The sequence below is a fragment of the Pempheris klunzingeri genome, chromosome 8 (genome assembly GCF_042242105.1).
Source record: "Pempheris klunzingeri isolate RE-2024b chromosome 8, fPemKlu1.hap1, whole genome shotgun sequence".
Taxonomy (NCBI): domain Eukaryota; kingdom Metazoa; phylum Chordata; class Actinopteri; order Acropomatiformes; family Pempheridae; genus Pempheris; species Pempheris klunzingeri.
In genome coordinates this window covers 17,259,735-17,271,100 of record NC_092019.1, presented here as the reverse complement: position 1 = coordinate 17,271,100, position 11,366 = coordinate 17,259,735, and the positions used below count along the sequence as shown (strand labels likewise).

The 11,366-nt window shown below is 44.3% G+C and overlaps 1 protein-coding gene across 5 annotated transcripts; it reads right to left on the bottom strand.

Moving 5' to 3' along the window:
* Nucleotides 1-906: 906 nt before the first annotated feature.
* On the bottom strand, nt 907-10,411 carry LOC139204958 (zinc finger protein 865). 5 transcript variants are annotated; one of them, XM_070835002.1, is made up of 4 exons: nt 10,053-10,411; nt 9,548-9,660; nt 4,805-7,280; nt 907-4,516 (listed from the first exon to the last, which is right to left on the bottom strand). In XM_070835002.1, exons 3-4 carry the CDS (start codon nt 6,834-6,836, stop codon nt 2,169-2,171), a joined length of 4,380 nt encoding a protein of 1,459 aa, XP_070691103.1. In that variant the 5' UTR covers nt 6,837-7,280; nt 9,548-9,660; nt 10,053-10,411; the 3' UTR covers nt 907-2,168. The 5 variants fall into 5 exon arrangements, with proteins under 5 accessions (XP_070691103.1, XP_070691104.1, XP_070691102.1 ...); XM_070835003.1 differs by having other exon boundaries at nt 6,620-7,280; XM_070835001.1 differs by having other exon boundaries at nt 907-7,280; nt 9,533-9,660.
* Nucleotides 10,412-11,366: the final 955 nt, after the last annotated feature.

Genomic DNA, 11,366 nt, shown 5'->3' with positions numbered 1-11,366 from the left:
TTGCAGGACATTGTGGTTGGTGTCATTCACTAAAGTAGTAAAGACTTTAGCTGCTTTTTCTATCATGTAATCACTGATTTGGAATCAGTAGAAATAGACTTTTTTTTTCCAAATTCAAATGCGTGCACTGATTTCACTCATTCATATCTGAATGTTTGTGATAACAGAGTGATAGGCCTTTTCCACAGCAGACATTTTGACTTGTCATAGTAGGAAAAGCACAGGTGTTACTAACGTTAATGACTCTGTCCCAGTACGCTGTGACAATGAGCCAGCATGCACAATTCCAGTACCCAGAAACTAAAGCAGCTAAATGGAATCCAGCCTTCATTGATTTGATTATTTATACCTGCACTTTTCCTACTGTGATAAGTGAAAATGTTCTCCGTGAAAAAAGGCCTATGCTCGGGCATTTTGTTGACTTAGTGGCATTCATTTTGTAGTAAACAACAGGCAGGAACATAATTCAGTCACACAGCACTCAGCCTCTCTAGTCCACCCTGTACAATCCATGTGACTGTCACACTCATCCACACCAGGCCAAGACTTCAGTATAAATGAGTTGCTTACTGCCATCTTGTGGAGCCAGGAGTGAGAAGTTTTACACAGCCATTTACTTCAGTATGGCGATGAAATACCATAAATTATAATTATTGGAAAAAAGTCTGGCCCATAACACTGGAAAGGTTAATGAAGTCAATGGGTATATCAACTGTATCCTGAAATCAATTTAATCCAGTGATATGAAATTCACATAGGACACACAGCTAAATATATAATTGTAAAATTTGCAATGCTTACTTTGGGTAACAGGTATAAGTCTCTAATGTTCAATGACTGTCCGTTTGTACCATGTTCTGGGTGACGGAGTGGGTAACTTTGAATGAGTAACGAAAGGAAAACAGATGATTACACTTAAGGTTTATTCATCGCTGAAATATAATCAACTACTGACTTCTCAGTAAATAATGTGATAGAAATCTACTAAAACTATCATTTTTCTTTAGAAGAAAAAAAAACAAGGCTTGACAGGGGTATGAACATATCATATGTGAATAAAGTGACATGATGTACTTAAAACGTATTTTTCTTCAGAAGAAAAAGAAAACAAGGCTTGACAGTAAGAACATGATTGCAACTCAGCAAAAAGTAAAAGGTAGAAGGGGTTAATTATAAGATTGGCATGAAGACTGATTGGGTTACACACATAAATACATGGAATATTACATTTGTTTCTATTATGATAGGTCCTTGTCTTTAACACACGGTGAAGTACTGTAGAAATAATCACTGCTAAAAAGAGCATACAAATTACATGAGATAAACATGTGTTACAGTCCACTTGTTTAACCTGTTTTCAATCTCTTGGTATAAAAGCTAGGAATATCTCAAATAAATGAAGTAAAGTGAACACACTAAGCAAGGCTTTTTGTAAGTTTCTTCATTTTGGCAGGAGAGGGATCCTTGTAATGCTATTTACCAGCAACTTTGACATTTTATCTATATGTGATTAAATCACTAGGGAATATAGAGCAACTTTCAAATCAAGTTTAACACTACAAACTTCTGGGGATATACTGAACAAACCATCACATACTGCAGGAGTGATTTCACAACCTCAGCAAAAAACTTGACCAGAGAACAAACATGCACTGACAAACTATCAACAAAGGTCTTTGTCCCCATGTCCCTACTCCTAATAAATGCACTTTTAAAAAATCCTCAGAGCCTCTAAGTGAACAACAAGACAAAGTACACGGCAGAGACGTTTATCATACAGCAAGAGGTGTAGCAGGGATTCTAGTTATGGGGAAGAAAGATACATTAGCAGGTCATTTCACCTAAACTTGTCTAGTAACTGCACAGTGTCAGCCAAGCAGAGTGTCAATGCACTTAAGGGGTTAATGAACCTATGGAAACAGTCACGTCTTTGAAAACACCTTCCAATATAATCTGGAAGAGTTTCTGGAGATATTTTATAGGATGATCTACAGTAGTTGTTAACACACTCATTCTAATAGTCAGCAGAGTAGATGTCAACAGAGACATGAGGCAAATTCTCCTACAGGCAGCGTACGCCTTTTCAAGTCCCTTTTTTTTTTTTCTCGCCTTCCCATTTTAGAACTGAAATATCCCTCTTGTGTGCCACTCTTCAGATACCAGAATGCTCAGTATCTGTATGGTCCCTGTAGGTATGGCATCTCTCCCTGACCCTCTTGGGTCTGTCTCTCTCCTGGTCTCTTTGAAAGCTTCAGCCTGTTAGCATCTCCCCGCAGCAGTCCTTTAGCCCTGCGGCGGCAGGACACTTTGTGCCTGTGGAGGAGCGTGGCGTTCCAGAAGCGAGCGGAGCAGCGTCGGCAGGAAAAAGTCCCTCTGGCACGATGGGAGGCCCGATGGATGAAGGCTGCCAAAGGCCTGTGAGACTGCTTTCCACATACACTGCACCTTAGTCGCTCCTGAGTGGTTGAGGCTTTCTGTGGGTGTTTAACTGCCATGTGGACTAGCAGTCCCGCTTTACGGGAAAACACAGAATTGGGGCATATAGGACAGCCAAAACGTTTCACAGGGACTTTTAGGGACGACAGGATCTGCACCTTCATTCCCCCAGTGTTGACAAGCTTATACCCACCACCACCCGATCCTCCTCCACGCCTAATCGTCAAACGGAGAGAGCCTTGCTTTTTACTTAACTGCCCTCTTATTGTACAACTTATCTTTCTCTTCTTTTGGCTTCCATCAAATCTGACTAAATCTTGTGATTCCCATTTATTTTCCCTCCAATCTCTCCTGTTGGACTTTTTTTTTTTCTTCTTGTATCGTCTCATATCATCGTGTGATAACTGGAGGCTGCAGTCAAGGTGTTGGTGGGACTGGGTACCTGACTGATGATGAGGATGATGGTGGGAGTGATGAAGATGATGATGCAGATGATGATGTTCAGTGGAGGGCAGTTCCGTGAGGGGCTGGAACGGGGCTGTGGTGTGTAGTGTGCGGCTACGTGATCCAGCTGGATATATGTGCTCTCCTTTCACCCCGGCTGGGGAATGCGGGTGCTGGGGGGCCATGATTGTAGAGTTTGGAGGCAGCGGCTGCGAGTAAGATGGAGCACTAGAGGCTGAAGAATGGGCTGCATCATAAAAGAGAGGAGAGTACCCAGCTGGTGGCTGTGGGGGTGCCTGTTGGTGGCTATGAGTGACGACACTAAGGCTCTGCCCTCCGTGGCCTTCTGTGGAAGGAGCCATTTGTAGCAGAGCATTGGTGGCAGCCTCACTCTCAGATGCTGACTGATTAACATCACTCCCACCTCTGTTGTCTCCAGACCCACTGCTGCCTTCTTGCGGGTTAGGCGGTTCAGCGCGGGTCATCCCATGCTGTGATTGCCTGTGTCGAGTGAGGCTATTAGCGTAGGCAAATGCTTTCCCACACACTTCACAGCAGAAGAGCTTTTCACCCCCACCCTCATGAACCGTCTGGTGATGGGCGGTCAGATGGAAGTGGTGGCGGAACGACTTCCAACATATAGCACAGGTGTAGAGTCGAGGCGGAGGTGGGGGCTGCGGTTGTGGCTGGGGGTTGGTGTCTTGAGGCTTGACGTCTTGTGAGTAGGAGTAATAGGAGGAGGTGCTTGGCGCTTGGTTCTGGCTTCTGTCTTGGGCCACGCTACATTGAGGGTTTGGGTTAAAGCTGTTGAGGTTCTCCGCAGCTGGTGTTGTGGGCACTTCTTCCAACTCCCCTTTCTGGTGGAGTTTGCTATGCCTCCTGAGGCTCTGGGAGTAGCCAAACTCTTTCCCACAGATGCTGCATTTGTAATTCTTTGCCCCAGAGTGGACCGTTTGATGCTTGCTGAGGTGAAACGCCTCTCTGAAATACTTTCCACAAACAGTGCAGTGATGGGGCTTTTCTCCAGTATGGATGCGGTCGTGCCGGCGGAGGGTCTCGCGGCGTGCAAATCCCTTACCACAGACACTGCAAAGGTGGGTGCGTGGGAGGCCACTGGGCCCCATTCTGGGGGTGTATTGCCTACGTTTGGGGGGCTGTCCACCGGGTGCAGGATCTTTCTTAGCTCTGGGTTTGCGGGGACGTTTTGGTTTGGCAGTAGGATTCTGTGGATTGCTGCTCATAGCCTCCTGGCTGCCACCACCTCTGAAATTTTTATCCATAGATGTTGATGAGGGTGAGCCCAGAGGACCTAAACCAAGACCACCTAGTAGACCTCCTATGATGTCTCCCCTATCATCCCCTCTATTTCCACTGTTACTAGCTGCTGTTATAGCGGAGATGGCGTTATTGACAGAGCTAGTGACATCATCCTCTGAATCATCCAGTAGAGAAGAAAGGGGCAGGTGGGGCTGTTGCTGCGGATGGTGGTGCTGGCTGTGGCTCTGTGAGTGTGGATGCAGTGTTGGGGCCAATGGTGCCTTTCTCAGAGCTGGGCCCGCCATCCCACTTCCACAGGGGGAGGCACCAGAGTAGCATGGAGATGGATTACCTTGAGAACGGTGGTCATCGTGGTAGCCTGTGTAACGATTCCGAGAGTAGTCAGTGGGGTATTTACCATCTGTTCTGTCCCTGTCATTTGAACTCCCTCCCCTTCCAGACTGAAACAGACCATCACATCCTAAACCTGATTTTGGTTCTCCTTCCCCCACAATGATTACACCATCTTCTTCCTCAGTTTTCCCATAAATAACCCCTCTATTGCTCTGATAAGTTCCCCCTCCTCCATTACCTCCTCCACCCCCTCCCCCGACTCTGTCCTCACCATCAGTTCCTGTCTTGCTGCCTCTTTGTTTGGGTCCCCTACCTGGCTTGCCGCAGGTGCCTGAGGCAGCATGGTTGAGTAGAGAGGTGCTCTCACGGAAGGCACGACCACAGGCGGGACATCGGAATGGCTTTTCCTCATGTATCTTCTCATGGCGTGTCAGTGATTCTCTACGATTAAAAGCCCGAGAGCAGGTGGAGCAGCCATATGGGCGGGCTGAGGAGTGTATAACACCATGTTGCAGGAGGTGCCCTTTTTTCTTAAAGCCTTTGCCACACTCAGGGCAATGAAATATTTTGTCTGGGCTAGGACAAGAATTGGATGAGGACTGAGGAGTTTCTTGAGTCGAATGGGGAAGGCTTGGGTCAGACTGTGTTTTAATATGAATGGGGTTTGGGCCAGTAGTGGCACTATTGCTAGTACCTGCTGTGGTTGGCTCATGCATGCGCAAATGCCTGCGAAGGCTTGAAAGGTGAGGGAAGCTTTTGCCACAATCTCCACAGTTATAAAGGGGCTCTGTATCAGACACTGTGGGGTTGGGTTGCATTGAGCTCTGGTTATCAGATTTAGAAAGGTGAGAATCATTAGTAACCAGTACTGAGGCAGCAGTGGAGGAGGGAGCAGAGGAGGAGGAGGAAGAAACTACGGATGAGGATGAGGATGATGAGGCAAGAAGGGATGATGGGTCTCCACCCATATTTGACATACCGACCCCACTCCCAATTAAAGCTGGGGGCTGACCGTGACTAAGCCCTCCCCCATTACTACTAGTGCTGGGATTACCACTGTGGCTGCTGTGGCCATGGTTGCTGCTGCTATTACTACCACTTTCAGATTTTCTCTGCGGCAAATAGCCAGCCATAGCTTTCTTCCTCCTACTGCTACTGGTGCCACTACTACTACTTCCACCTCCACTGCTTTCCCCTTTGCCATCATCCTTTGACAAGGATAAATGAAGTGGCAAGGGGAGGGGCAACCCTGCTTCCTGCTGCATCAGAGAAGCTATCTGATTTGATGAGAGTACAGGGATGCCCTGGAAGTCAAAGCCACCCAGTGATGACGGCTGGGAGCCTGGGTGGAGCGGATGGTGCGGATGAGAATGAGAGTGAGGATGAGAAAGGGTGTGAAGCTGTTGCTGCTGGGGAGGCTGCTGTGGGGCCTGCTGCGACTGGGGAGTGGAGTGGCCATGTGAGTGAGAAGAATGCAAAGCAGGAGGCGGGGCGAGACTAGTGCTAGGCTCCCCACCTGTCTGACTTAAACCAATCCCTAAGTGGTTATGAGTTCCCTGTTGAACAAGAAATTGCTCTAAACTAGCGTTAGCAGGCACCCCAGAAAGAAAATACTGATTAGCAGCTAGCATGCAACTAAATTGTTGGTGAAGGCTCCGTGCATCAGACTGGGCCCCAACCAACTGGTGTCCCAATGAGCTGACTGCACTGCTGCTAGAAGGGTTATTAGAGGTGGCCACAGAGGTTGAAGGGGAAGGAGAAGAGGAGGAGGGACCAGATGATGCCTGGGGTACAGAGAGGCCGGGATGTAGAGGAGGAGGGGGTGGAGGTGCTGATGTTACTAATCCTCCTAATCCCCCAGCACTCCCACTAGCGCTACTTCCCCCGGCAAAGTGCTCAAAGCGGCCTACACCTGGGTGTAACTGCTCCTGTGCTAGTGCTGCCTCAGACGGGTGGAAAGAGCGCAGGAACTGTGGGTAGCCTGAAGAATGGCTTGAGCTGCTGCTGCTGCTCATCTTGCTTGACTTTGAACGAGAGCTCTGAGATGAGGAAGGCTGTTGTTGTAAAGGTGGGGGAGGAGGGGCACTCATCTTGGCAAAAATGGAGGCAGAATCAGAAAAGGCGTTACCTCTAGACCCCTGCAGGGGGCCCAAGCCAAGTCCAGACAGAAGAGCTCCAGAAGACTCAGCCTGCTGCTGCTGCTGCTGTTGGAGTTGATGCTGGTGAAGTTGCACTTGCTGTTGATGCTGCAGTTGTCGATCTAAACCGAGGCCTTTGAACTGGTGGGCCTGATGCCCACTTAACATCTCTATAATGTCCAGATTGTATTTTCCAAATTGGAACATTTCCCACTCAATGGCACATGGGGGTGCAGGGGCCAAACCTCCAGCGCTAGGAGCAGCAACAATGATCCCACCACTGGTGAAAGACAAACTTTACCCTGTGAGGTTATGATACTATTGTTTTCCAGAACTACTTGAATGTCTTAAATCTAAAGTTCGTCTCCCCTGATCGGTAACTTCTGGTGCTGCTACTCCCTGTCAATCATCCACGGCTCACACTCCACATCCAAAATGAGCGGGGTAGCCAGGAAGATGAGTTTATGATCAAAGGGTAAAAGTGTCTTTTTGACAGGAAATTTCCACCTTTATTCTAACGTGCTTAGAATAGTTTTTATTGAGAAGCAGTTCAAATTACTTCTTCTGGTTTCCTTTACGAGTTACTGCGTTGACATTTTCCTTCATCTAAGCAAGATTCCTCATCCGTGTTCAGCCAAGAAGTTCCTATAGCTGAAAAAACAAAATTCAAAAGGTGATGAAAGTCATAGAGGGGAAGAGGGCTGTAATTTTGAATCAAATTTCACACAGTCCGTTTCTCACAGGCCTTTAACCTTTAACAAGAAACCCCTTCCATTAAGGAGAATCTATAAAGACAGAAACGTAAGACTGTACTGTAACTCCATGGGCCAAATTTGGTGAAATAATAATTTTAATTTATTTATTATCAATTTATTGCAATTACAATGTCACAATACTTGTAATTACAATTGCAATTAGAGCTGTTAAGTTAAACAGAATACTTTTCTCTCTATATATATATATAATGAATTTGATACATCAAATTAGTACTTGACATATTAAGTTTCAGGTATCACTGGTGTCTTATTCATGCGGCAATTTATTGACCAAAGGTTTCTTAATATTGTGAGCCAATTAGCCCATCAGTTTAAGTGTGACCAATAAACAATTCATTTTCCAGTGACACTTGAACACTATTTGTGAACATTTTCTGTTTATGTCACGCAAAGAAATACAAGCCTCAACTATTCAAGGCTTTCCTGATAATTCTACTTTTACAGCCACTTCAACAGGTCAATAAACATATGCGCTCTTTTAATATTTTGTAATAACTTACCATGATGTGGTTTTGCAGGATTGTAGCACAACCACAATTGTTGCGTCAGTGCCAATTCTTTTTTATCATTAGGTTCATACTTACTAAGGAGGCAAAAGTTATTTTCAACATTCTCATGGTCTACACATATAGCTGTTCATAATAGGTCTCTGCCATAAAGCTATGTTAGTGGTGAAAGGAGGCAGACACGGCTGTTTTAACAAAGATACTTTGGAGAAAGTGACCCAGCGTATTTATTATACACTGGCTTACCAACCCCTTTTAACCCTTTTATGCCGTAGCAGTTCTGTGATGTACAGTATCTCACACTGTACTCTGTCCTCTCAGGTGTCCAGCATATGCTGCTGTCTCTGCAAGTACCAAATGTTTACTAATGAAGAGGCACACAGAGGAAAGAGAAGTGTGGCAGTGTGGCATCAAACACCACATCAGACAGCAGATGTCTCGCTTATGGTTAACTGCAGGTGTGCGGATGTAACTGATTATTTACCCCAGCTACATTTTACAACATGTGCTGACATAATTCTGCAAATCATTAATTGTAATTATCATCACAAAGAAGTTGACAGTTTTCCCAGTTTACATTTTGCATTAATAGAAAATCATGTGTCGCATAAGAAAAAATGAAACAGGGCAAATCACAACTTACACGCAGTCATTAAAACAGGTTGATGATAAATATTCATCAAATATAAGAGGATGTGCATTCAGTTTGAGGTGTTATTCGGTCCTGAGAGCCCTTTTAGGCAGTATTTCTGCATTTCTTCACTGGGACAGCGAGTGTCCTTTATCCAGGTTTTCCTTTTCAATGTGAAACTATTCATCAGTCGTTAGTGTGGAACTGCACATCAAAGAGCTGTACTGAATGTTTTCAAATGCAGGTCAACCCATCCTACAAAAAAATGTTAATTATTTTTATTCAATCATTTAAAAGAACTTGGGTTCAAAGTTCACCATACTTGTACGACTAGCTTTTCATGCCTGTGCCAATTTAATACCAGACAGTCACAAAAGCATTTGAGTATTCAGCACATTAAACCTGTCTGTCCACCAAATGTAGCAAATAACACTGTAAAGTGTTTTTAGTTTGATAAATGCTCTCAAATGAATATCAGTAGTTGGCAATCACCTGAGTAGGAATAACAGGGTTATTAGACAGGATCAGGTGCTGACGTGTGGCACCTCAAGGTAGGTTAAGAGGATGACCAACCTGTAGATATCCGCTTACATCCATTCACGCTGCACATACTCCGTATTAGTTATGATTCATTCTGTACACTGATTCATTCTTATTCATGCGTAAAGCACTTTGCGGCTGATTGCACTATCTGATCAGATACTAGAGTTCTTTTGTTGTGCACACTATGTGCAATGACAGTAAAGTAAACTATATCTAATCTAACTCAATTCCTATTCCAATTGGAGAAATCTAAACAATTCAATTGAATAAATTCACTTTTTATAAAGACAAAAAGGGGGAGAATTTAACATTTAACTATTGCATAATGCATTTTTCTTGCACTACATGAATGTAAGTTGAATAAATTTCCCATTACTGCACTTCTGAGCTGGCTGAAAGTGCACAGTCTACGGTACAGTAAGTCACTTTGAATCTCGTTTTGCTCACCTCGTAAAATCTTACCGTTTCCTCTAATCGATGCGATGAACCTAGAGGGGAGAGAGTTCCCCTGGCAGATGAGGAAGATAATCTATCGCATATTTGACTGCCTCTCATTTTAATGTAAACCGGCGATCCTGTGGAGAAGGACAGAAAAGCTTAAATTAACACCAGCGTCTCGCTCGCTGCACAATGTAAACATTAGCAGTGCCTTACAGGCGCAAGTAATAACGGATGCACTTGAAGTAGCATCCTGTAACAGTATTGGCTAACATTTGGAGGAAAAAAAAAGAAAAACATTGGACGCGCTTGCATGCAAAACTTCACGTTTCCCATTAGCATCATATTTTAGACAGGCTCGGCGTGTTTAGCTATTTGAAGCCACACGCAGTCCAGAAAACCTCTAAGCTCAGTTGCTAACGTTAGCCGTCATCCTTAAACCACATTAAAAGCACGCCGACCACCGTTAACAGCACGACGCTAGCGTTAGCATTTACATCTGCGTAACCTATATTCGGCAAATGTTTACCTACGCATCCAGTTGCAGAGCACAGTTGCAGATGGATGAGGCCTGTCACGCCTTCTTCTATCCGCCTAGCTACGTTAGCTATCGTCCGCGTCCATTTCTGCGTGCTGTTTTCCAGTCGTTAGCCAGAGCCATTTTCACTGATGCTGAGCTGGGTGAAAGCTTACACCGATCCCCCAAGAAATCAACGCCGACTCGTACCGCAGCCGCCTCCTTTCCATTTGATTGCGACCACTCGTGCTGGTAAACCTTTTGCCAAAGATTTCGACGGCCGAGAGAAATTTGGGTGGTCGGAGATAATATTTTTGGGTAAAAGTGAGTGACGTGTGCTCTCTTAACATTGGTCCTTTCCGGCCCTTGTAATATTTCCGGGTAGCAGCAGCGGGGCTCATGGACGGCTCAGGAGGGCTCACAGCCGACTCACGGTCTGCTGGAAAGGGGGATCCTCCTTCACCAGCACTGCTTATTCAGATGATTGCTGCCCTTTCCTCCTCCACAAGCCTCTGTCCGAGCATATTAAACATTATTCAGTCTCAGGGGGAGGCTGGGGACCTCTCCCCAGGCTGCACAATGGCTGTCATACAGGCCTATTTTTCCCTAATTATATTATACATTTATAAGATTTCTTGAAAATGCACAGCATTAAGTGAAAAAAAGTCAAAGGAAACTTTTATTCAGCCTCATATCTATTAGTCCAGAGACAAAATGCCTACTTCTAATTCAAGACCTCATTAATTAGGGTTAGGCATAGGTCGTAGCACACTTTCACATATTATTCCATATAAGTACACATTTAAAGAGATAATTATTATAATAAACTTCAAATTAACGTCATACAGACATTCGTGTTTAGAGAGGTAGAAATTAGGTGATGGGATGGCAGGTTTAGAAAACAGGTAGAGCATGAACCCAAAAAAACAGCCAAGTAGAATTAATAAGTGTGTCACAGATATATGTTAAAAGAAAATGTGCGCGTGTGAGTAAGATTGAATGTTTTATATTGATAGAATATTAGTTAGTTGCTGTAAATACTACAATCAAAGTACATTTTATTCATACACTTCCTTCCAGTTATGTCAGTCCCATTTGTCAGTTTGTCCAGATTTTCATAGCTCATAAACCATATAACGTATAAATGAAAAGGAAAAATAAATAACAAAACGGATAATTTTGTTTGTTATTTACATATTATTTTGTATGTATAGATGTTTATCTCCTCATTTCTCCTCCTCATTTCTCTGGACAGTTGAACCAGTTCAAACATGATCAGCCAAATCTCATCATCGGATCAATACGATGATTCAGAAATACATATAG

Bases quoted from the DNA above. Each gene is read 5' to 3' on its own strand.
- LOC139204958 (XM_070835001.1), bottom strand. From the start codon at position 6,836: ATGTTCCAATTTGGAAAATACAATCTGGACATTATAGAGATGTTAAGT.